The sequence below is a fragment of the Sylvia atricapilla genome, chromosome Z (assembly GCF_009819655.1).
Source record: "Sylvia atricapilla isolate bSylAtr1 chromosome Z, bSylAtr1.pri, whole genome shotgun sequence".
NCBI classification, from domain to species: domain Eukaryota; kingdom Metazoa; phylum Chordata; class Aves; order Passeriformes; family Sylviidae; genus Sylvia; species Sylvia atricapilla.
Window position 1 is genome coordinate 70,677,521 of NC_089174.1, and position 26,772 is coordinate 70,704,292.

Below are 26,772 nucleotides of genomic sequence, written 5' to 3' on the forward strand. Positions count from 1 at the left end.
AAGTACCTAAAACATAAACATAAAGTAATATTAGGAATAGACCTGACTAATGTGAAATTTGGAAATCACACTAATGATGCAAGTCTCATGAACTAATTTTGAGACTAATTTTTGAGTTTAAAAATTGTTACTCAAATACTACTTCTGTATCATTTTATAGACTGGAACTATATCTCTGTCTGGTAAAAAGTTTCAGCTTTGAGTTCTTTCATGCTGACATTGAGACAAGCTGGTGAATACTGTATGGAGTATTACATAACTTGAGTCCCGGTTTATACATGTTTTTATAATACTTTTTTCACTATGAAGTTTATTATTGAAGGGCTATTAGCATTCACAGACTTGAATTTCAAAGAATTCTGAGGAGTTCTGGTATAGAAACATTAGGTGTTAGTAGAAATCCAGATCTGGAGCCATAAATTTAATTTCATTTTAAAAATGAAGGAGTCTGAGGTCAATTCTATATTGTAAAGGCTGTATTTTGTAGCATAATATCAGGTTACTATGTTAATTTCTCCTTGGACTTGTGATGTAAAGTTAAAAAAAAAAAAACTCAGCCTGACAAAAAAATGGTACTTTCGGGCCATAGCTTGGTGTTGAAGCCAAAAGCAAGTGTGAGGCAGAGCTGTTATGTGTGTAGAAAATACTTGTGTGTTATGATTCTGCCCATGTATATATAGCCCTGTTCTGCAGGTCCTGGCACAAAAGTGCTGTACACGTTTGGCAGCTTTAAACCAGAATAACTCGGATTAATGCTAATAAAAGGAATTGTTTTTGTAAGTTTCCCAAGACTTTTGTTATAATATTAATAAGAACCAAAAATATTTTCTTAAAGGACTGCCTTTGCAGAGCCTCACTCTTGGTCACGTACCAGTAAACATCCAAAAAGTAGTAACTTCTGGGACTTTGCAAATACTTTACTTATAGAAGCAAATTTTAGACAGGATTTTAAAATGTATGTTGCACAGTAAAAGCGTTTGGAGTTTTCTTTTCTTTAGGTAAATGTTATGGAAATCTTTTCTCTAAAAGTAATTTTTTTCACATGACTGATTGGATAAATTATTGGTTATGTTCCATTGTGCTAGTTGCTTTAAAATCAGTCGCTCTTTATTACTGGAAGAAATTTTAAGGTGGAAGAAAACTTTGTTCAGACATGCTGATAGAGAACTATCAAGAAGCAATGAGATGACATTGTTCGAATTATGAACAGTGCAGTGTTAATAGTGTTGTCTGTAGTTTGATTTCTAGTATTTCAGTGTCTGAGAACAGGGTTTTTTTGTCATAAGACTATGTGGGCCTTTATGTATTTTAGACTCTTTCAGTAATCAGATTTTACTTTTGAGCTGTATGTTATTACCTAGTGGTCAGATCCTTTTCATGCATGAGACATGCATCAAGTGAAAATATGTTTTAGTCTAGTTTTTAAATGTTTGGCTTTAATTCTTACATTTTAACAGCAGTAAGTGTAAAATGTGAACCTGTGCTTTGGAGATGTTGGCTGTTTTTTCTTACCAGTTTCAGCATTGTAATATGAGAAATACGCCATAATAAGTGCTTTATTCTGTATAACAGCACTCACATGGGGCCGAAGGATATTTTGTATGAATTATATGATTGGGCAAGAGCACTTGGAAGTACAACTGTGAAAAAAAATTAATTCCTAAGGTGTTTGTTCTGCAAAAACTGAATCCAATGGATTCTTTAGTCTAGGTTTATCAGTTGTCTGCAGACGATATTCTAGACTTTAGATGTTATTTCCCTTGTGGATTTCCTATAATTTCTTTCAGTGTTTCCTATGAGCTTTATGTTGCTGGCCATCTTCTCTTCTTAGGAAGTATTCATTTTTGCTCTTGAGGATCAGAATGTTTTTTTCAGACATTGACTGTGATCTGTTTCAGAAATTTCCAGATTTGAGTATCTCCTTTCTATTAAAAATCAGCTTATAGTACTCAGTCTAATTTGGCTGCCAGTTGGTATTACATGACAGGGTGCTTGAAGCAATTTTTGGCTTTTGACTTGTAATGTAATCACTTATGCCAAACATGTTTTGAATAAGAAGCACATGCTTAGTTTACATTACTATGATCAGTATTCTAAAGTATTACAATATTTTAAGTGTTTCACATAGTACCTCATGGTGCGAGGACAGATTTAACAGCTAATAGCTACTGCTGAGAAAATTATATCAAGTCACTACTGTGTAAGAACTGAAATGCTAAAATATTAAGTTACAAGTTGCACAGTTGGTTTGTTGGTCATTGAGTTTTAACCTCACTGATGGGAAACAGTGCTAAAAGGTAGTTTGCTGAAAGGTGCTAGGATGCACAGTTATGTTCTTAAGCAATGGGAAGATACTTCTTTAGGAACATTTTCACTGCCATGAGAATCCAAATCTAGCTGGCAAATGTGTTCGGGTCCTGTACTTGAGATTAATCTAGAGGTAGAGCTGAAGTGTTAATGCAGAGTAATGTTACTGTGCATATTCTGTGAACACACTGTGCACATTAACATGCTGGGTTATAAATTCTGGGAGGTGTGAAGTGGATAGACTGCTTTGAATAGTTTGCTATCCTTATAATGAAGTATAGAGGATCAAAGGGCTATATGCTTCAGATACAGCAAGAACCCTGAAGTTTGTTCATAATGCAAGGTGCTGAGAGAATATGCTGAAGCTGGAATTGGGCATTTCATTCATCAGTCGGCTTCGTACTTACAGTTCATTTCCGTTGTCTCGGCATTATTGTTTCCTGGTTTCTGCCACAGGTTTTCTCAAAGCATAACATGTATGTGAGAACACTGTTAAAACAAATGAACAGTCACCTAAGACATAGTAAACTAGACAGATGGTTATCTATTGTCGTGTTTCCAGGGCTGATGGTATTATTAACTTTACCTTGAAGTTTGATGAAATTAAAACTCTGACCATAGAAAAAGATGGCAAGAATGCTGACCTATGATTAGTATCCTGGTATGCGAGGTACAATGTATGACTACAACATCCTTTTATAGTAATTTATAGATTACTGTAATTCCACATTTTACTTCTGGGAAGATGAAAAAGAATTTTCAGCTCTGGGTAGTTAAATCTGACACATACTACTTTTCTATAGGAGTTATAATAGAAACTTAAAGAAATAAGTTTGCCAGAAATGACATTTTTCTTGTTTGATGATATGCACACACACAGTGGAATAAAAAACTTTATTCCATTAGTAAAAGATTTTCTGCCTCCCACCTCTTTGATACAGGAGTGTGTACAGGTCTGTTTCTGCAATATGTTTTCTCACCATTGACACTTTAATTTTACTGTATGTTTACATAGGGACATTTATTGAAATGTTTTAATTCTCCCTTTTTTTTTTTTTTTTCTTCTTCTTTCTTTACAGTCACCAAATCAAGTCTTTACAGTATAGCAGCACAGGAGATGTCATTCTTGTTGTCTCTGGTAACTCTCAGGCAAAAGTTCTCGACAGAGATGGCTTCCCAGTAATGGAATGCATAAAGGGAGACCAGTACATTGTGGATATGACAAACACAAAGGTAAATTCAGGGGCTGGATGTTTCAAGGCAGAGGCTGGAGTTTGTTTACTTGCATGCTATGATTGTAATACTAATAACCAACAATGTGTATGTATTTAATAGTAGCTAAAAATGCAAATGAAGAAGGGTTTGTTCATAGTTTTGAAGTGCTTCAACCATAGTTGGTTCCGTTTTGACTCCTTTGCCCTTGTATTTCCATAAACTTTGATACAATGGTTTTATTTAACTAGATGATTTAAATTCAGGTCCATTTTTAAAATAGCTTAAGCCTAAAAAGTAATGATAAAATCTAAAGCTTAGACTGATGATAAAATTGATTTACTTATTTCTTGTAAAGTGTATTGCCAAATAACTAGGCTAAATGCTGTTTTGCCTAAAGCTGTTCTTGTCAGATGACTATTTCTTTTGGCTAGTGATACATACATAAAACCATCAAATAACATCTGCTTTGGTTCTAGTTTGCTTAAAAATAATGTAGATTTTCTTTCTCTTGTAACTGTCTTGAATTCCAGTATACTGTGGTCCAACAGTCAAAATGCTAAAATATTTATTTAATTGCCTCATTAACTTTTCAGTATTTCTCTCCTTATTTGTGCTTAAAACAAACTGAAGTCCTTTCAGCATTGCAGGAGTCGTTTCTAAATTTGTCTTTGAACATAGTCAATGAGCATATGCCTGTACTTCAAAGAAGTTAAGCCAACTGCACAATATGTAGTCTAGTAATGTATTTTTATTCATAGTTACCATAATGGCAATTGCTTGTTTTGCATAAAACACCCACCTTCTGTTTTTTCAGTCTTAAAGAAAGACAACTGACTAGTCAATTTGCAGCTTCAGTATTTTATGAAAAACTCATTTAAGGTTAAACCCATCTTTGCTCTAAAATTCTGTTTCCTCAGTTTTCTCCAACATGATCTTTGGCTAGTGTAGATGGACATTTATGTATTCTGTCGCCCTGGTTGTTACTCTTATTTCTGCTATTTTTCTGTAGCTTGAAAAAGTTTGTGTGACACTGTAGTGATGCCTGTTGTTTCATTCTTTCTCTGCATTACAGTTCTCTTAAGAGAAAAAGAAGTGTAATTCTATGCCATTTTCTGAAAGAAAAAAGTAAAAGAATGTCAGTAAAAGAATGTTTTTCTAATTCAGAGATGAAAACAACAAGGATGAAATCGAGTACATAAAATCTATTAAATCATTCTGATGTCAGTCAGAAAGGTCTGAAGGGTCTGATTTGCCCCTCAGCATTCATGTGATTCCACTTGAAAGATTTGGAGTAAAAGTTGTAAAACCTTGTAAGACAGTTTGCAACGCGCTGTAAGACCTCTGTGTTTATTTCTTTAGGGTCACACAGCAATGCTCAATTCAGGCTGTTGGCATCCAAAGATAAAGGAAGAATTTTTGACATGTTCTAATGATGGGTAAGTATTGAGTTATTTGACAGTGTTTTTTTGAGAGGCTTGTTTAGCTTTTATGTTTTACTGTGCCTTAATTTACTTTAAATATCATTCTTTAGTAAGTACTTAATATAGTGAGAACTGGAAGAAAATACTATATTTGTTTTGCCTGTAGATAATGTATTTTGTTTGTCTTATTTTAGTTCTGTAACATCAATTATTTTTAATGATACTTCATGAAAGTTGTTGGTTAGGTTTTTTTTACAAAAAATTCTTGGACAAAATTTTACTTTACCCAGTATTCCTTTTGAGTAGAATAATTCCTGTGGAGAGACTCAGTCTAACTGAATTCACTAGGAAGATTGAGGATTTCAGTTGGAAGTTGCAAGTTTCACTTCAGGTGTAACTGAATATTGATGGATGTTGTTTGACAAGTGTCATAGAGACTGTTAGAAATTATTTTGTGGCTTCTATACTGATCTTTGTGGTTAGAATCAAATGTCATGTGGCATCTGCATTTATTAAGTTACTGCAGTTGTCAGTAGCAGGTTCATGAATGATTTTTTACTGATGTATCAAATATGCATTCTCCTTTACTCCAGAATGAGATTAAGGATTGAATTTCCCCATTAATGTATCTGTAGAGTGGTCCACTGTAAAAAGAAGACTTCAGTTATCAGTTGCTGTAAACAACATAGTTTGGTTTTTTCCCCTAAAAGGGGCTGACTTACTAGTTTACATGGGTACATGAAAATATTATTTTAAGAGGAAAATTCACAGTTTCTGGTAAGACTGTGATAGAAGGAGAGAAACCCTGACTACTACATTGGGTTTTATGGAGAAATTAAGTTTTAGAAATACACTTAAGCAAACTGTATATTGTTCCAGATTGTAGGCACAAAGGTAATACTTCTATAGTAGGAATTATTATTAAATGCTAGAATCAGTACTTCAGACACTTCGTTTATATTTTGAATGCAGTTAGACATCAGTAGTGTTTCTTTATTAGGGTGAATAGTTTGTAGATCATTAAAAACAAGATACTGTAAATGATGAATATTGTTCTATTTTCTCCCATCTAATGAAGTGCGGGGCCATCCCCGGCCCGGGCTGTGCCGTGCTCCGTGCTCTGGGATGGGCTTTGTCCTCAGGGCTGCCCGGCCACCGCTGACCCGCCTGAGCCTATGGAACTAAAAAGGCTGAGTAAGGAAGGTCATGGCAATGTCTAGTCAGGGTCAAAAATGTAATAAATTCAAAGAGATAAATAAAAGCCTAATGTTCTTTTCATTAACATGTTGTGTGAAGGTAAGTTGAGTTAGTGAGTAGCGCACCTTTGAAAATATAGATTCCATTAGTAAACTTGGAGCACAAATCTGATGAGGAGCAGCTGAATGAACTGCAGTTGTTTAAGTCTCGAGAAGAGGCTCGGGAGGGACCTTAACACTCTCTACAGCACCCTGAGAAGAGGGTATGGCCAGGTGTCAGTCTAAGTCTTCTCCCACGTAACAGGAGACAGGGTGAGAGGAAATGGGCCTCAAGTTGCATCAAGGTAGGTTTAGGTTGGAAATTACGAAAAAAATTCTTCTCTGAAAGGGTGGCCAGGCATTAGAACAGGCTGTCCAGGAAAAGGGGTGGAATTGCCATTCCTGGAAGTGATTAAGGATATGTTTTTGTGGGGGATCTGGCAGTTTTAGGTTAATGGTTGAACTTTATGATCTTCAGCATCGTTTCCAACCTTAATGATTCTAACTGACAGCAGTTGATGGAGTTATACCAGCTATTTTAACGAGTATCACATGAGTTTCTCACTTCTTTTTGGTGGTAATTTTTGAATGAGGAAAAATAACTTCTCTAAAATCGCTTTAATATGGTATTCTTAGAGAGTATTTTGTGTAGGAGAGTAACATTAGAGTACTTAGGTGTCAAGGCAGAGAGTTTTAATCTAAAGAAAACAAGGTCTGTTTCAACAAGATAGAATTGAAACTTCTATTGGTTTATGCTTAAAGGAAACAGGTTTTCTAAATTTTAAGTAAATGCAATTTGTATTAAACATTCTAGAAACCAGTATTTTTTCATTTAATAGTGTTTATTTGACATTTTGTGTAGAATGAGTTATAGACATCATTAAATGTTACAACTGTATCTATCTGACAGTCTAGTATTTTTACATTTATTCCAGTACTTATACCTAACCCTTAGGTATTGAAGAACTGTGTTTCATTGATTTGTAAAGCTGGCTTTTTTGTTCAAGCCAATAGATCTGCACTTTGTGAAACGCTGGCCAAAATTTGAAACTGTCGAAGAGTCTATTTAAAAACTTGGTTTATGTTGCATGCAAAGAAAACAATAATTATAAGAACTATAAGAAATATAATTACGAGAAAACTTGAACTTTGGAGAGTGTGAGCTTTTCAGATCAGACCAAAAGCATAGCAGTCTTTATTCTAGAGAAGAGAGGTCTCTAAGTAGGGGAGCATGTGATCAAAGTTTGTGAAATGTTTAAGATGGTAGATGAGCTGAATGTAGAACTGTTGTTTTTGAAAGCCTTTTCCAAACCTATTTCTTGAAAGTGGATATAGTTAAGTTTAGGATGAATAAAAGAAAAAAAAAATTGGGTGCTGCTCAGATTTATTCTGGAATGTCTTGTCACGGGAGGGCATAGAGGCAAGTTTAAAAAGGGATGAGAAAATTTATGTTTAGAAGCACCCATAAACAGAGAGGAAATGCAAAAGGCATTGTAATACCTTCTATATGACAGCTGTGGATAGTGAGGTGAAATGAAGGTGAAATGTAATGACCATACAGACTTTGTCAGGATCATTATTGCTGTGATTGAAGACTGAACACAGGGCTAAATGAACTTATGATCAGAGGTAGCCAGATGTTCCTTATATCTTTGTGTTATTCAGTGTTATTCAGTAAATAATTAATATGTAATTTCATGCTGCATTACTGTTGAAATGTAGTGTGTGGATTCTCAAGGTACAATACTTTTGTAGTGGTTTTATGTCTGGAGTTGTGTGGTGCTCACGTGAATAAGTTTATAAAGTCTTGTCTCTCGAGCAAGGTGGTGAGGCAAAGCCCAATCTAGCTTTATATGGCTCTGCTGCATAGAGATTTTGGGTATGAGTATTTATAGTTTTAACCAAAACCCCCAAAAAACTAAAAAACCAAACAAAAAAATCCCAAAACCCCAACCCACCCCCCCCCCCCCCCCCCCCAAAAAAAAACACCCCAGAAACCCCTAACAAACAAACAAACAAACCAACCCAAAACCAAACAAAAAACCCCGCCCCAACCAACCAACCAAACAACCAACCCAGGGAAAAAAACTCGAACAAAAAAATCCAACAAAAAACAACCAACCCAAAAAACCAACCAACCAACCAAACAGAAAGTCTCCCAGTCCTGAAGCAATCTTTTTACAGGGCAGGAGACCTCCCTGTACCCAGTTTTGACATTCCTGACATTGTACACTAATGTGCTTTGACATTCATAGTCCTTGACATATTACACTCTAAAATAATTTAGCAAGGTCGTCTATACCCATAAGAGGAGAAATTAAAAGTTTTAGAGTATTGCATATAAGAGGAAAAGGTGCAAACGTCTGCTCTTTCTTTGTATTTTCTCCTGAGAGTGCACTGCTGATTTTGTATACAATGAAGACAAGCTCTGGAAATTCTGTCATAGATTCCTATTAGTTTTGTTCTAAAATTTTTACTAGAAATTGATGTAAGAATATATTACCTTACATACAGCAATTGCTCTGAAACTTTTAAGAGAGAACATGATGCTATCTGTATATCTACAAGTTGCAATTTAATCTTCACATGGAGAAAAGGAACTGGTACGACTGACATATGTGGAAAAGTATAGACCTGACACTAAACACCAAAATGAGACCCTTCAGGGGTCATCCTGTATGGATGTGGGAAGATGGTACCAGTGACACTCTTAAAAGCTGTGAAGGAAAGCTGAACATTTTCTCTTTCTGCTGGTTTTATCTGTGTTGGACTTCACAAAAGCAGTAAAGCAATGGGATAGCTGTCTCTTAAACAGAGACTTCTCTGCTCACATAATGAGTATTCTATGTGGAGAGGTGGTGTGTACTCCAAACCTGGTTGTCAGAACCATCAGCTATTTTTGAAGATGCTTGCAAGAAAAGATTTAAGGGTTTTCAGTTAATCATCCAGGAGTCTGGAGGGTGCTGAAACTAATGTTTTAAGCATGTGTGTCATACTCCTCAGGGCACACTGAATGGCAGAGTCTGAGGCTGAAGGAGGACACAGGAGAGCATGAGAGATATTAATGTACTGGTAAACCCTAACTCTGTATCGAATGGCTCTAGATAACATTTGTGCCTCCTCTAGAGAAAACAGTAATTCATAAACCAAATAAGTGAGTATTTACAAGTTATGGACTGTATTTTATCTGATTCCTGTACCATTTACAGGAATCTATCTCTTTAGCTGAATGGTTGCCACCTGCATACAGTTTAAAAATAAAGTTAGGAGAGAAAATGGCATTTTCTGGGCAGCATGTTGAAACAGGAGTTTTCATGATAAAGAAGTTAAAAAGCAAAATTTGCAGGTGGCCTTGTGGTGTCAAATGAAAATAATATGTTTTAAATAGGTTTTAAGTAAATGCTTTTCAAGTATTTTAAATCCATATTAATGTTAACCTGCTATAGCTAAAATACTCATTTAGGGATAATTTTTATATGTATGTAATAGTTTCTTTTGATTCCAGGTGACTAAGGTCGTAGTGGTAGTCTGAACTAAAAAGTAATTCAAATGAAGGCTCTTGGAATTGCTGTTGTAAATGAGGTATTTTGAGAAGTGATCTGTTTCTTATACATGTGTGACACATATATGGAATTCAAATATGCAATATACTTTTAAAAATCCTAGAAGTAGGTTTTGGTGATAATATATTCTAATGTGCAGTTATTATGCTATTTGTAAATTTCTAACTTCAGACTGCAGATATGTAGGTTACCAGCAGGGAGTCTCAGTGTGTTTTGTATCACTGTTCAAGGACACAGTGCTGAACTCAGGAAAAACTACACATGCTCAGACTCTTATATGGGAGAAACAAGTGGTCAGCTTGCACACTGAAATGAGCCAGACCCTAGACACAGCAGTTATGGAATAATCTGAAAACTCCTCTTAACATGTATAAGTTCATGCCTGGTTATGCAGTTGTATATAAATCTCAGTAGCCCACTTCTTTTTATTTTCTTTGAGAATATGGCTTGCAGAAAGATGATGGCTTGTGGAAACATGTAATACCACACTGTTTCTTTCTTTTTCATGCTATGGCCACGGTTTGTTTTTTTAGCCTCATATATAAACAAATAGTTTCATTACTCTGGTATTACAGATGAATAATAAATTTCTTGGGCTTTTACAGGTTGTTAAGCTTTCATTAGCTTTTAGTTGCAGAAGGAAGTAAGGAAGTTGTCTGTTCCATCAGTAATCTGGCGATTAACTCTAAGTGTATGAATGAATAACACTGCCGTAGAGATTTAGCTAAAGTAGATGTTTATTTGAGTTTTTTAACTAGATCAAGTCTTGTGCACAGATTCTCATATGTGGGAATTCTGATATTCTCAGTGCTTCAACTCTCCAACATTTAATGTGATTAGAACAAAATTATATTAAATGACAAATAAGAAAAGCAATTGTCTTCTCAATGGAACTGCATTAATTCTAAAGTTTGCATTACAGATAATTTCAAATAATTTATTTGGGTTATTTGGAAGATATGATTATTAAGGCAAGGATCTTTCATTTTATGAGCAATGTGTTAAATAAATGTACAGAACAGCATTAAAGGTGGTAGTAACAGAAATTCCAACATGAATACACTGCCTAAAAGTGAAAAAAGTTTTGGAATTTAGGAAGTTTTTAAAACATTTTTACTCTCTGGAAATACACCTGAGCAGAGTGACCTTTAAAAATACACTGTGTTTTAAGACATAACTAACTCTATGTTTATATTATTCCAAAATACCAGTTGATTTCTATGTAATAACAAAGAAGGAAGAGGAAACGGATAATGTTGTTTTTGTTATTTGGATGTTTTCTTATCACAAATGTGATAGGTAGTGCTGTAAGAATAAGCAAGAGAGGTCAGTATTGTTAAGTGTTCCGGCAACAGGTGTTCTTACTCTCATATTTTTTTTTCTTTTAGAAGCAGAATCACAGCCAAATTCGAAATTTAGCAGTCATGAACCTTATGATTTGTCATTGCAGCTTGGGTTATGGTTGATTAACAGCTGGTTTACTGTAGAGCATTCCTCTCTCAAGTTTTCCTTCTCTCATCCTCTAGTAAGTTAAGTTAGTGCTCCTACTCTCCAAAAGGTATCCTAGAGAATATTTAGTGTCATCACAAACTGACCTCTGTGATAAGTTATTCAGGGACAGCTTTAGTAAAGATCTCTCTCTAATTATTTCAGTGAAGTAATTTCAAGTCTTCAGAAACTGAATTTTGCATTTAAGGCACTTTAGAATTCTTAGTCTTTTGTCAAATGCATGTTTCAAATATGAAGTTACTCTGGTTTGTGGAATATGGTTTTATACTTTTGTTTTAAGCATATACTGTGCTTAGTTAATATTATCTAGTTGCTTAGTCAATATTATCTTTTTTGTGGTTTCGAGCAACAAGATACAGTTAATGAAGGATGAGTAATTTGCATAGCCTGTATCAGCTGTTTGCAACTATTGCTGTTCAGAGGATTTTTCTCTCCTTTAGGATATCTGTTATGTCCTAGATACTACTAAGGACTTTTGAAATTTGGTCTATCTTATTGAACACTGCTGTTTCATGATGACTTTTATCTCAGCTTACCTTTCAGTTTTCATTTGTTAACTATTTCCATCTTGTTAACTAGGTTTGCATCTGTCATGCCTGTTCGTCTTATATTAGGTGCCTTGTTTCAGTCTCTTTAGGTGGCAGCTGTCAGTGTATGACACTTCTGTCATGAGATATGATTTTTAGCCTTTTATTAGGCTCAGAACTGTATGAAACCTGGTAATTTGACAGAAAAGAGTTTTGAGAAGGTATGGAATGGCCAGCAGTCAGGTTCACTGCCCGTGGAACAATCAGTTATTCCCATGATGCCGTTCAGCTTGTCTTTAACTGGCAAGCTCCCTTCAGCCCAGATGATTCTGTTTTTCTTTAATTGAAAGTCTGTTCCCCATAAGCTTAAGACCCAGGTCACCTGTTATAGACTGCATACTTGCTCCTTAGATCTTCTTCTCCACAGTAGTATATTCTCAGGAGAGCACAAGATTTGGCATCTCTTGTGCACTGCTTGGCTGTGCACTGTGAAGGACAGCTCTGCTGGCTGTGAAGATAGGGTTTTATGGCATTTCTCCTAGATTTATAGACTCTAAGCTTCAGGTTACATGCTGTCTGTTCACTCCAGGTTGGCAGCAGCTCAGCGTAAACTGATTATACTTGAAGTGAATACAGCCCTGGAGTTTGTTGAAGTTCACTCTGCTAACTTGGAACAACATTGTTGTCAACTGGAGAACTTAAGCTATAATTTTACTGTTCTTTAATGCTTTTACATATCAGGAATATTGTGTATATGAAAACACAGGTGAGAGCTGAATTTGGATTTGCATGGTTTAGTGTAAATATAGTTATATTGTCTTGCTGTTCTGCAGAATTTGTAGAGTTTTCTGAATAATGCATTTGAAGAAATAGTGATAAAGCTTGTTACGTAGACTGCACTTGTTTTGTTTAAAAGCACCAAAGTACAACGCTGAAGAAGGCTTTTGAATAAATATTAATCGACCTAATGCCTTCAGTGTTTGAAATATTTTATATCTAATAAATACAGTAAAATACTGATCCATCTGCAGCTTTGAAAGCTGCTGAGAACAGTGAGATAGCAATGCCAGGGCTTACTACCAAGATGTTTGTATAAATTTTGTTATGGTCTGAGCTTCAACACTACATCTGTCTTCACAGATTTGAAGGCTAGTTAGAAAAAGCATATTTGAAGATAATTACTGATGTTTTACCTTCATCCAGGGGATCATTTAAAAATCTTTAATTGCAGTCTTAGGCTTTGCTTACACTTTCTAGATTTACCTCTTAAAACAGCCTGCATGCTATAAAGTGTAGGACTTGCTTTGGGGTCCAAACTACCTACTCACCAAAAAGACCACCCTGAATCACATCAAGTTGCATTATAGGGTAGGGAATGCAAATGTCATTATGATGAAACAATTGAATTTGCCAGAGGGATAATATACCTTGGACTTCCATCTTAGAAAAAGAAATAACTCTTTCCAAGTTGCTTCAAACACATATGTTTACAGGTATGTATACCCATATATATTCACCTACTGTTTTATTCCCACTACAATATTACAATTTAGGAAAATTTTCAGAATTAATTTATAAGATAGAGGAATACAGTTCTGTCAGCTGATTCAGTTTTAGTTTTACCAAGGTAAAGTTTTTTACTACAGCAAGAAAGTTGAAAGTATTTTTGTGCATCAGATGAAAGTACACATTTAAAAAATTGGTTGATTTATCTGGCAAGAACAGAATTTAAGTATTCACAGTAGCTCAGCACTTTCTGAAGGGTTTGCTCATTTTAGAACTGTGCAGTGAGTGGAGTAAGAAGGGAAAGTCTTTTCAAAGGCTTTTGCTAGGCAATTGCAATGTTCTTAGCTTAGGAAGGGAGAAGTTTCGGTGCATATATTTGCTTCTTTTATCCGAGAGTACATAGTATTTCACTTCTCACCTGTATTGTGCTCCACTTGGGTTATATGGTTCTTGGGTTATATGGTGAAGCTTTCCCTGAAGCATGTTTCCTAATCACTTTCAGTCAGACTGGAAAATCTTTTCTATCTTCTCTGGTCCTGGCTCACCCTTATTAAGAAAAGAGAATGGTTTTGTGCAGTTCTGTTAGCAGATCTGTGGGGTAACTTCTGACAGAATATAAATTATGGGAAACTGGATTTCTATCAGCTCAACTTAATATCAGATAGGAAAGACAGGAATTTGCCATTTTTCAAATTGATGGGAAATTTCCCATGGTTTAGGGTCATATAGAGGTTGTTGGGTAAATACTTCCACTGTGGTGATTTTGTGCCACAAGTATCTTTTACTGGCAATTTCCTCTCCTGTCTTCTCCCGTGAAAAATGTATTATGTCTTTTATTGTGTGAGGATGAAATCCTTTCTTCTCAAGTATTCACTGATAATTTTAAACTTTAATTCAGTTTAAAGGGCTATTTTCACATGAGATATACATCTTATTCAAATGACCAGAATTCTTTGATTATTCTAGTACTAGGGGGAAGTACAATAGACTTAAGTAAACTAAACTAAAATGTTTTTGTTTGATAATAAGGAAGTGAAGTGGGGTAGACAAGGGTTTATTTTGGCAAATTCCCTTACAAAGATAAAATACGCATTCTATCTAAGAAAATAAAATTAAATTGCTATGATTAATGTTCAAATCTGATTCTTTACTAAAGCTACACAGTAATGACTCATGATACTTAATATCCAATAGATCAAAACTCTGAAAATATTTGCTTTGTGAGTTTTGATGTTTAGAATTGCAGGTAATTTCATTGTTTGAGTAATGAAATTTTAAGTTGTTCCTCTTATCAGGGCCCTCATATTATATAAATATATGTTTTAGTTAAAATTCCACTGCTAAGTTGCATGTTTAGAGATGTGTGTCGGGTGGTTTTCATTTTTCATGGAATGAATTGGAACAGCCTGAAATTGCTTTTCTCAGCTCATAGTGGTTTCAAAGGTGCTTGGTTTCACTGGAAGATAATGAAGCCTGGAAAATTTTCCAGTTTAGAAAATTCTGTTTGAGGCTGATAAATCCCATTTTGCAAGTGAGATAGAATATCATGGAAATTATGTATGGGGTTTTGTGAAAGTAGTTTCTCTTGTTTATTTAGTAAAACCTTTTATAAATTTTTGTATATTATCCATTAGCAACTTATAAGTAGTAAATTACATTCCAAAATATGTGGAAATTTTTTCTGTTAATTCCAGTAAGTTTTGTTTCTGACTTTTAAAGGATTTATATTGTAAATATATGTGAGACACTTGCATCTATTAGCTGGGCTAGCTAGTAGGACTAGATCTTAGAACTTAGATAATCTGAAGTAATCAAAACAACATGTTTCTACTGTAATTTCATAAGACTGATACTGCTTCAAAACTTCTGTATTTCTATAAATTATTTTAATGAAAGCAGATTTTATCAGAGAAAGTGTGAATATATTTCTAGTAAAACCTGAACACTGAATATTAGTCACTAATTCTGAGAGCAGATTGATTCTGAGAGCAGAGTTGGGTGAAAACAACAGCATGGAAAATCATACACAGAGAAGAATATTTCTCTGAAAGTTAGATTGGCTTAATTGTATCTAAGCTCTTAATATGAAGCTGTGGAAAAGCAGATACACATCTTTTAAAAATGCATGCACACACAAAGAATGAACTTTTACTAGTGGCGTTGGTAAAGGAGATGATGTTAATGTTATGTTTCAGCAATACCCGTTGAGTTGTATGTCTAGTTCCAAAGATAATGGCCTAAAAAGAATGGTAAAAGACATTGAAAAGGAAAAATGTCAGAGATTTATCCTGAAACTTCACCTAATTCAAGAATATTCAGGAAGCTGAATATGTTTCAGTTTATTGAGTAGGATATTAAGAGACTTGGCAATAGCAAAAAAGAAATTGAAACAGAGATAAAATGTCCAACATTTGAAAGATCTTTAAATTGTTGAAGACATTAGTCCACCCAATAATTGAAAATTAGCAAGGTTTGTTGAGGAGAAAGAAAGTATTTCTTTTTAAACAGAGTATTGTGTGACTGTGGAACTGATAATTACAGAACAAATGCAGTAAATTCTTTACCACTTGTAGCTTTCACACTGAAATTGTTGATGAAATTTCTCTTTCAATTTTCAGACAAACCAGTGAACACTAAAATCACATTTAATACATCTGAAATTGGAATAGGCTGGGTATTCTCAGTGATAAAAACTATGATCAAGCTGTTCATATAACGTAGCTTTTTATAGCTAAAGGCTTGTTACTGAGCTGTGAGTATCTGTTGAAGGTACTCAATTCTGGCAGATAGGAAGAAGTCCACACATAGTCTTTCTGAGGATGGCAGAACTGTTCATGTGCAGCTGCTGGTAGGATATGGATCCAATAGTTGTTCCAATAGCACATTAATTGGAAGACTTAATTCCTGTTTTAGTGTCTTTTTTCTCCAAAATCAGTCTACTTTCACAGTTTTATCAACCAATTCCTCATTGACTTCTTAGCTTCTTCCCCCCCACCCCTACTTCTGTCTTTAAATCATTTCCCAGTAGATCACTTTTCAGTTGTTTTCTGGCAATAATGTTAGTTTTTTAAGCTCATATTGTCATTCAAATACTTTCTAATAAAGCTTTGTATTAAATGCATTTCTCTTGAGAGGGATTAGTTTGGTTTTGTAAATGTTTCTTCTCCTTGACGTCTTTCCAGATGCATGATTTGTTAAATCTTCAGTTTGCTCGGACAGAAAACATCTGATTGATACTCTTCAGTTTAGTTCATTAATGGTAGGGGAAACTTTTGGTCAGCTAATCTCTACAATTAAGATCCACATTCACTAGTGTCTGTATGATTTAGAACATGCTGGCAAACATTTCAGTCTCCTGAGGATGAACTTCTGGTGAGAGAAGATGCACATCTTCTTTTGTCATAAGCTTACTAGACCATATACATTCCTTCTTTCAAAATAAATTATTTACTTATACTAATTTGTAGCTTTCTTCTGTTGTGAATTAAATGAATAGCAGAATATCAGGTACTGAAAAGTCTCAGAGATGAAGAAAAGTGTCTTCTCTTTTTTGGTGATACGCACATAGGCTTTAAAAATTAATTATTCTATCAATGTGCTTTTTACAAAACCTAGCAAATAATTTAACTTAAAGCAGATTTGGTGTGAGATAATGTTTAGGTTTAGAACGCTGGTGTCACTTTTTAAGGGGAAAAAAAACCTACTTTTTTTAATCCAAGCTATAAAATTCTGGATTTTTTCTGAATAGTTTTTTAATTTACTTATTTATAATAAGTGATATATCATTCCAGCATCTGTTTACTCACAGTGTGAACTGCTTTTCTTTAGGAAGATTTTTGTTAGTCTTCCAAAACACTGAGTGAGTGTTGTGCCTGTGAAAAATACATAATATAGCTGTCTTTTTGGACCACTAAATCAAAATTGCCATTTAAATGAAATATATGTTTCCAATTCTTTCACGCATTGAGACTACCTCAGAGGACCGGAGTCCATGGCCATGACTTGTTTGCTCTAAAAATTTTTTTTCAGTTAAATGAAGATGTCTCTTATATTTTACGTAGCTCACATTTACATGAAAATTGTCCATTGAGCAACAAGCCTTAGAATGACTCTAGAATGGCTAAACACGCATAGTCATTAGTATTAGGACATTAATAGTCTCTGGAGCACTGTACATGAAATATAATAGCATTATAATTTTGTTTCACAGATTTGGATATTTTGGGGAAAAGTCAGTGAAGTTTTTAATCAGCTGTTCTTCTTGTAAGCTCCATTTTTAAACCTTCTTCTGAAGGCTAGCACCCTTATGACAGGACTGATGGAATGAATAATCTGAGCATTCCTCATCTGCTTTCTTAGAAAGACAGTGGCTTGGTTTGGAGAGCCTCTTCATCAGGTTACATACAAATGAATGATTTAGCAATGAAACAGATGGTAACTTACTGTACAATGCTAAGGAGATCTTCAAGTAGATACATAACAATGTCCATTTTTTCAAAATGCAAGTAAATAAAATATTTAACAAGTTGGTTATTTGTTTTTCTTGTTTCTGAGCCTCTAGCTGGAACTTGCATAGTACTTTGAGTTCATGGTACTTTCAAATGAAGGCTGAAGTACTCAAGAAGTCTACCAGTTTCAAGAGTGTAAGGTGTTGGAAAATTAGAAAATACTGCAAGGTTTCTGAAGATGTTAGAGATGTGGGAGATTCACCCACTTTTTTTGGAAACGTATATTGTTATATGGAATATAACTTAAATGTATTCCACGTATTTTAGTGCCATAATGTAGCTAGACTTTAAGGTAGTGAGCCTAACAAGTTTTATTTCTTGTAATCAGTATTTGTGAATTGGAAATTAACTTAAATAAGGCACTCTCAGACTATTACAGATAATACTACTTAGAGCTAAATATCACGATTAGTGCAACATCCATAAAATTCATACAAGGGGAAAGCCAGAGGTGCGTGAAGCAACAAAATGTTAACAGCTTCAGAGAAACCTCATGTTTGTGCACATGCGTGCAAGTGAACACTAAGGGTAAGGGACTTACAGTCTGATACCTGGTCCCAAAATAAAGTAATTTTATTAAAATAATTTTTAAGTATTCTGTCAGTTAGCGGTTTTAAGTCTTCATCTCAGTGTTCACCTATGTAAATATAATATTTTTTACTTCCACACAAACCTGGTTTAACCAGTAATTTATATGGTCTGTTACTGTTTAAATACTTATATTGAAATGCCATGCAGATTATCTAAAAACTTGTTCTCAGGAGTTGCATGAGGTAAAAATAATGCAGAACTGGCATTTGTGAAGATCAAATTACTTAGGGGGATTTTTATATCCACTTTATTTATCCTTTCAAAGTTGATGTTTTATTTTTTTATGTCAGCCATAGCAGTGCAGCTGTTTGCAACAGTGAGGCTTAGGAATTACATGTATCAATTACATTAAGTTCTGGTGAGTTTCTTTCTCTTTTCTGTCTCTGGAACAGCAGAAATCTCATCCTTTGATGCAGAACCATAGTATTTTGCAGGAAGGGGGATCCTTGTGGTTTTGTAGGGTTGAAGTTCTGTCATTCCTATTAAAATCTCCTGATAAGTCATAATTGTAAGTCTTTGGAAAAAATTTCTGTGTGGCTTGTTAGTGATACAAGAGTGCCTTCATCAAATAAGTGTGGTTATCTCACAGGTGTTTAGTAATTTGCACTGCACTGGCATAGTAGTTTGCTTTTTGTCTTGACATGTCTAGAGGTGTGAAGTCCATTAAAGATCCATGAGGATGGCTTCTCCTAGACTAACTTATCTGTTTATAGATACATACGCGGTGCAGAGCCGATTAAGAGAGTACAGCAAATGAGCAGGCCTGGTTAAGAAGAGTTTGAATAATGACTGTGCTGGCCCTTGCTGAAAGCTGTATGTTTACAAAAGGGTTAGTAAAGCTATTTTTGTCTTTATAAACTATGTGCGTTTACATTAATATTTTTACTGAAGTTTTTCTTGATTCACGTGTTAACGGCTGAAGTAAGATATGCAGTCAATGGTAAAAGCTTATATTTGAGGGCTTTTTCAACTGACGTTTTTATGGCATAGCTTCATTTTTAAAGGCTACACACAGCTTCAGGTGGATCATCTTAAGAATGAAAAATTTAAATCAAAAGGGGAACTTCCTACAGTTCAGAGGAAAGTGGGACCAAAATATAGTAAATTATTGTTCTGTGGTGATGGGGCCTCACCTTGAGTCCTCGGAGTGGTTTTGGGCGCCATTAGGTAAGGACATAAAGACATCGAATTGTTAGAGTGTATCAGCAGTGGAACCAAAATGGAGGAAGGTCTTGATGGCAGGACTTAGGAGGAGCTGCTGAAGTTGCTGAGGTTGTTCAGCCTGGTGGAGAAAAATGGTTACCTTCCTCTTTGGGGGCAGCAGATGGAAGGTGCTTATCTCATCTGTCTGGTCACCAGTGGCAGGACATGACAAAATGGAATGAAGCTGCATCAGTGTAAGTTCAGCCTGGACATTAAGAAAAGATTCTTCACTGAGAGAGTTGGACCCTGTAAGAGCTTCCCCAGGGAGCTGGTCCTACCATCAAACCTGGCGGTGTTCAAGGAGCATCTGAATGAGGCTCATACTCAGATGGTTTAGTTTTATGTAGATCTGCAAGGAACAATGATCCTGATAGGCCCCTTCTGATCCAAGAGATTCTGTGATTCTGGTCTAGGATTCTATAAGAGTAAAAATTAAAATCTTTGCTGATGCCCTAGGTAAAAAGAAAGAGTAGAGCTGGACATTTGCACTCACATAAAGAATAGCTGAATTATTGAGGAAGCGTTCATGATTAACTAGCTGGGGAAAAACAAACAAAAATGTTTGAGAGTTTTCCTGCTACTTGATTGACCTCTGTGGAAGTGCTCTCAACTGCAAGTTAAAATTTGGTTGCTGTGTTAGTTTAGTGGTTACTTTTAACTGCTCATGCATGCAGTTAGGAAGTGGAGACCTAGGACATGTTTTTATGACATGTATGACATTATGACATTTATGACATTATGACAACGGAGGTAAGTTGGAGCTGGAGCTTTTGTAGATTTTCCAGTTTCTGTCAGTCTCAGATTTTTCTGTCTCCCAGTATTTCTTAAAGTTAGAGATGCTGGTGACATTTGTATGTCTTCGTTGTGATTTCGGACTTAGTTCTATTCATACTAGCTTTTAAGCAGATTTATTGTGGTTCATAGAATTTTAGATATAGAAAGTGTGAGTCCCTGCCAGTAATATTCATATGTTCTAAATGCATGGTAGAGTACCCTTTTGAGTTGTCTGTAGTCACAGAATAATTTCGGTTGAAGAGGACATCTGGAGGTCATCTATTTTAATTCCCTGCTTAGTGCAAAGCCAACTCAGATCAGGTTGCTCAGGTACCAGTGGGCTGTGCAGTGAACTAAAAGCTGAATTTGTGAACAGTCAGAAATTTCAGGGCTTCAAGAAAACAGAAGACTAGAAGTAACATGTTCAAACTCTAGAGCTATTTGATTTTTTTAATCAAATTAAGCTATGACACAAGTCTCTTCACTGCGTTTTTTTATTTGAAAGGAAAACCAGATTGTTAGAAGTATTTTCTTAGTTGTTTATGTCCTACCTTTACTATTTTTAATTCTACACATTTTAAACTCAGCAAAATCCCCACAATTTTCTCCCATGTGGAGAATATAGTTAAAAGGGAGCATAAATCTTTTACTATTTATCCTTGAGAGTCATAAAATTTAACACTATTTTGTCTGCTAATCTATTGCTTTAAACTTTTAACTTTACACAAAAGTAACAAAAGAATACAGGAGCTTCCTAGTAATATAAGTATATGATATGAGCAGACCATGATGATGATGATGTATTAAAAAAATGTTCTGTGTGGTTATTCAGGCAGATGTGGGTGGGATAGTATCATGACTTTCTGGAGTTCTGAGGCGAAGAACTGTAATTTTTCTTTTCTTGAGGAGATGCTCTTTTCCTTTCTGAATTTCCTGTGAGGATGAGGGAAGTGTGTTAGACTTCGGTGGATATTCCAGAAAATAAGAATACAAATACCTAAATTTGTATTTACCTTATTTGCTGCAGTTTGTCCTGATCTTTATAAGTAGGTTGTAAGTTTATGTGATTTCACTGTGATGTATGAAGATTGGTACTTCATACATAAAGACAAGGTAAAACGCACTTCTAAAATTTTCTGTAGTGCAAGGTGCTACAGCCCATAGTTAATCCATACAGCTGAGTCAGACTTTGCATTGTTTAGAACAGATTCTGTAACCTCAGAAGTCAAAACGCATTTAAGGCTTGCGATTTGCTCCCTTTAGTTGTTTACGTTTGTTAGATTGCTGCTCATTGCTAAGACGACAACAAAAGCAGTTAAAACTAATGCTTGTAGGGTCAGCTGAGTTGTTGCTTCAGAGAGCTTTTAAATTCTTGATTTTTTAATTTCAATTGATTTTTTGCTGATGTACTGATGAGTTCAGCTGTGTGTTAGTTCCTATTTAAGTTATTTAATGAAGTGAAAAAAACTTGAGATCCAAGTGAGCCTAAGCTATTTTATAGCCATGACTAATCAGCTCTTTAGAAAGCATCCTGTTTTCCTAGTGATTAGCCCCCTCCTCCTCCTCCTTTTGCAGTATCATGCAAGACTGCTCTTGAGTAATTTCAGTTCATGCAAGTGACAGTAACTTGAACTGTCAAGATGTTCTTTACCAGAAGTCTTCCCCTTTGGTCTTAATCAGATGTATCCTCTAGGGAGATTGATTACATCCCACTTTATCTTTTCTAAGTGGGAGATGAGATCTCAGTTCATTAACTGCTTGCCCCATTTGGAAAATAACACAAAATTGTATCTACTTTTACTGTCACAACTTTCAGAATTGAATGACATAATATCTGTAATTTATCTAAAGTTCTGTATAGAAATTATAATATTGAAGTTAGGTGTTGCAGGAATAGTATAGGAAGGACTTTTTGTGTGTTAAGTGCTACACAGTCTAAGGAAAATACTAGTCCTCAGTTTTTTTTAAATAGCACAACATTAACATAGACTTTGAATTAGTATTAATTCAAAAGCATGTTGACTCTTCACAGTGCTCAATATCCTTCATTAAAATAACTGAATCTGTTACTCATTGGAAGAAAATATCTTCAGGGGATAGTTCTCTAACCTAGTCAGTGCGCAGTTTTATGAAACTTGCTTTTAGGCACCTTGCTGATTTGAACTTAAGAAACGATACACTTAGGTGCAGACATCCATGTTTGCCATCTTAATGGTCGATGCAAAGATAAACAACCTTTCTCTTCAGTCAAGTTTGTATATGAGGACATCATCAACAAGAAACAAAGCAAATTAGTTGTCAGTCCCAGTGAGAAAGTAATTCAAAACCTGCAAGACTTTTTTCTCTCAGTGCAGTTTAGCTGCCCAAATATTTATCACTAATGCAATCAAATATAGTTGGTGTTTCAGGAAAATATGAAAGGAAAATAGTTTAATAGTTAAGGAAATACTAAGGGAGAAAGGCTTATAGAAACTTGGACGTGATGGTCGTGTTCAGTTTTTGGCTGTTACTGGCCATTGGAGGGGAGGCAAACAGACTGAATCTATGAGTTAAGCTTGAGAAAAAATTCTTTGAGAAAGAACCCATCGCAACAACACAGACTGAAATTCTTAAATGAATTAGTTTTAATGAACTTGTTAACCCTGGAGCCTTTTTTTCCCAGTACATTATATGCCTTTAATTTGGAGACCATTCTTTTAGGCTGAAGAAACTTTTTTCTGTTTTCCTCTTTTGGGAATTTAAACAAACTTCTAGAGTGTGTTGTGTGTTGGTTTTTAGATTGTTTTGTTTGGGGTTTTTCTGGTGGTCATTTTGGAGTTGTGTTTGTTTGTTTTTTAATGCCTCAGTGATTTGCCTCCAATTCATCTTGTACAGAATTTGAATGTATGTAAGTGCAGTCTCCTCTCAGTAATATGTCCTCTCAATAACATGATTTCTCTGTCATGTAGTTTATTCTTGTGCCTAGGTTCTTAAAACTGTTGGTTTGATTTGGTGAGATGAGGAGGTATGTTTGTCTCATTCCCACCTCATCCCGTAACAGTTATCCTGTCTTCAGAATGTAATCTTCTATCTTTATGTATTCTAAGCAGCACTGAATGTATAATGTATGTTGAATATTAATCCTCCTTGCTTAGAAGTGGGGATTCTTACTGGTATTACTTCCCAGCGTACGCTCAAGTACTGCTTTCTGTTGAACAGTCATCTTAGGGTTTTTTGTTTGTTTGTTTGTGGTTTTGTTTTGGAGGGTTTTTTTGGGGGGTGGGGTTTTTTGGGGTTTGGTTTTGGGTTTTTTTTGGGTTTTGTTTGTTTTGGGTTTTTGTGGGGTTTTTTGAGTTTGTTTGTTTGTTTGGGGTTTTTTTTTTGTTTGTTTTAAACAATTGATCTACTTTTCATTTTTATATTCCTTCTCAGCCTTTTTTTCTGCTTGTGTGTTCTTTCCCATAATAGCTCTTTTTAATGTTTTCTTCTGAGGTTATAAAATTTCTCTCACAAAACCTTTTGTTTTATTTATGTTCAGAGTATTTGTTTTGATGTGAGGAAAATTCTGCTGAACATCAATAACTGCACTGGAACCTACTATTAATTGTTAATGGAATAGACGTATTGTTGTCCTTCTGTTTTTATTGAAAAATTTCCATCATTTACTTTCCTTTTATTCATGAACTTTCTGCATATGATTTGTGTATTAATATGTTATACTGTCTTCAAAGGTAGCAATTACATTCAAAGCAAATTGTGGCTATCTTAAAGTTTTTAGAAAGGGAAAAAAAAACCCTCTTGTGAAACTTTTAGGTCCCAGATGAAACTTACTGTTTTGAATTAAAGCTGTCAGAATCTTTGAAGACAGACTATACAAGGTATTTATCTGAATTTTGCTTTGGGAAATTCACACTGAAGGTGAGAAGACCTTCACTGTGAATTCTTTCTTCACTGAAAATTGGAATTTCTTTTATGGTCCGTTCTGAAATATTTCTGTTTGTGTGACTTGATGCTCTTTCTTGAGCTTTGACTTTACAGCTGTTGTTGATAATTAATAAATGTCAACATTAGAATTGGGTTTTTACTGTAGTGTTTTGACACTCCTCCTTTCTGCCAATGTGATATGCAAAATATGTCTGCTGTAGTCTTTGAGGATGACCGAACTTTGGAGTTGGTAATTTTGACAGACTGATCTATAGATGCCTTGAGGGAATCTTCAGGTTTTGAATGAAGTACTTAAAAAAATGGTGTAAATTGCCTTATGTATTTTCTATTGCTTTGCAGAGGTATGTAGAAGGGAACAGCTGATATGCAATCTGTATGCAAATATGACACCATTTTATATGAAGGATCTGATAAGTAAAATACTTGTATTATATTATTTGCTTATTTCTAGGAAATTTGTTTCTACTCTTAAATTTTTGACCTTAAGAATGCCTTTTTGTATTGTTAACCTGACCCAGTGGTTTAATCTAGGAAAAAGCAAAAATTATTGCATCCAGAAAGCTTGTAATCTTTGATTTCAGTAAGAACAGAATCATTATGCCATAAGTAAGAGGTTCTGTCATTAGGTATTCTGCTGTGTCTTTACAGTATAACCTTTAAAGGGTCACACATATGTATTGGTGGGTAGCCCTTTGTGTTTGAATGGCTGTGTTCGTAGTCAGAAGTGATTGTGTGTCGTAACTCACTGATATTTGCTGCTGCTGTTTTCCTCTCATGAACACACTGCACAGCACTCCATTGGTTCTGATCTCTTTTCTTGAGCTCATATTCTTCCAGATCTTTTCTGTCTCCTATTCTAGTTTAGTTTTCCTGAAATGTTGCATACATTGGCCATCAGTAGGATTTTTGCTTAGTAATTCAGAACACCTACCCTCCATGCCCTCTGAGACATGCATATGTGTCATTTTAATTTTGGGTTGGTTGCTTTTTGGTTCTTTCAGGCTGGAGAACGGTATCAGTTCCCATTCATTGTTACTAGGTTTTAGTCTACGCCACCCCGGTGATTAAGATACAGTTGCTCTTGTGCATACAAATGATGTACTTTGTACTTTTGTACCATACAAATGATGGTAATTTCTCGTGTCAAAAAAAGGATACCAGTTTAATTTGAAAATATGGAAAAATGTGGTTTCATAGTTGCCTAGCTCATTTGCTGTATATCACATAGTTCTTTTTCTAGGCTGTTAGATGTTTCTCTTTGGGTTTTTTTTTCTTCTTTTTTTACATCTAGAGTTTATTAAAGTGACAGAAAGTTAGCATTAAATTACTAAGTTGCGTTTATATTTTTGGCAATTTTTTCTGTAGTTATGATTTTACATATGTTAGATATTACTTTTCTTGTATTCTGGTTCTGGTTTCTTGTATTTTAATTCTGTTAAAATGCTGGAAATAGGTAGCTTGTTTAGAAGTTTTTCTGCAAAAAAAATATGATGGACAATTTCTCTGGATTTCTCCACTTGTTTGTGTGTGCAGATTTTTTCATTGTCTGGAAGTGGCACAACCTTCCTTCAGTCTCATGTGCTCAACAGAAGACCATAACTTACTTCTGCTGAAAGAGGGCAAAAAGAGCACAATAATGAAAGTTTTCTTGCTGATATAATGTTGCACCTCCATATGCATGAAGTACATCTTAACAGAACTTCGCAGACATTTCTTAACTAAGCTCTACATATTCTGCTATAGGCAATTTTCCACTGTATAGTAAGTTCCTTAATTTCATTCCTATGTGCATGGTTTTTTATGCCCTAAAAGAGATTTTAAAAAAAACTCCTTACTATAAGACCAGTTTTTTGTTTATTAAGAGTCTTAATTTAACACTTCAAAAATGTGTTTTCTATCACTGATGCCTTGGTGTCATCTTGTACTGGCATGATCAATTCCATTGCCACCATGTTTGTATGATGATTTTGAAGTATATTACAGCTTTGCAACCTTACATTACACAGGTAGGCACTATAAAAACATTGCAAGGGTGACCACTATAATTAGGTTATTAGATGTACAACATTAGGCTGATCTGTATTTTAACAATAGTGTATTCTTTGCTTCTTTTGTATTTCAAGTGATAAGAGTAGACTTAATTATTCCGAGTAGACTTAACATACTAAATGCCAATAAGATTCAGTATTGTGCAATAGAGTTTTCCAGTCCAGTAGAAACAGAGGAGGTGAGATAGACAAAAAAGCTTGGAATTTGGCAGGTCTGGCTTTTGAAGTTAGCGTTGGTTCACTTCTTGAATTTCAGCAGATTGTATTAGGGCAGTGTCTAGCTGACTCATGATAGAGAAATTTTCTGTGCTTGCAGCCTGGGAAATGCAGCTGCATAACTATAATATTTTTTGTAATGCAGCACCATTGCCAATAATTAATTTTATTAGAATTTTTAACTTAGCAATAACATCAGAAGCACATGAAAAAAAGGGGAAAAAG

The 26,772-nt window shown here is 34.9% G+C and overlaps 1 protein-coding gene across 1 annotated transcript in view; it reads left to right on the forward strand.

Moving 5' to 3' along the window:
• Nucleotides 1–24,798, forward strand: part of WDR70 (WD repeat domain 70) — a 63,969-nt gene extending 39,171 nt beyond the window's left edge. The window contains exons 8-10 of the mRNA XM_066338370.1: nucleotides 3,387–3,540; nucleotides 4,882–4,958; nucleotides 24,623–24,798. Coding sequence (XP_066194467.1) covers nucleotides 3,387–3,540; nucleotides 4,882–4,958; nucleotides 24,623–24,632 — 241 coding nt within the window. The 3' untranslated portion in view covers nucleotides 24,633–24,798. The remainder of the gene's footprint in view (nucleotides 1–3,386; nucleotides 3,541–4,881; nucleotides 4,959–24,622) is intronic.
• Nucleotides 24,799–26,772: the final 1,974 nt, after the last annotated feature.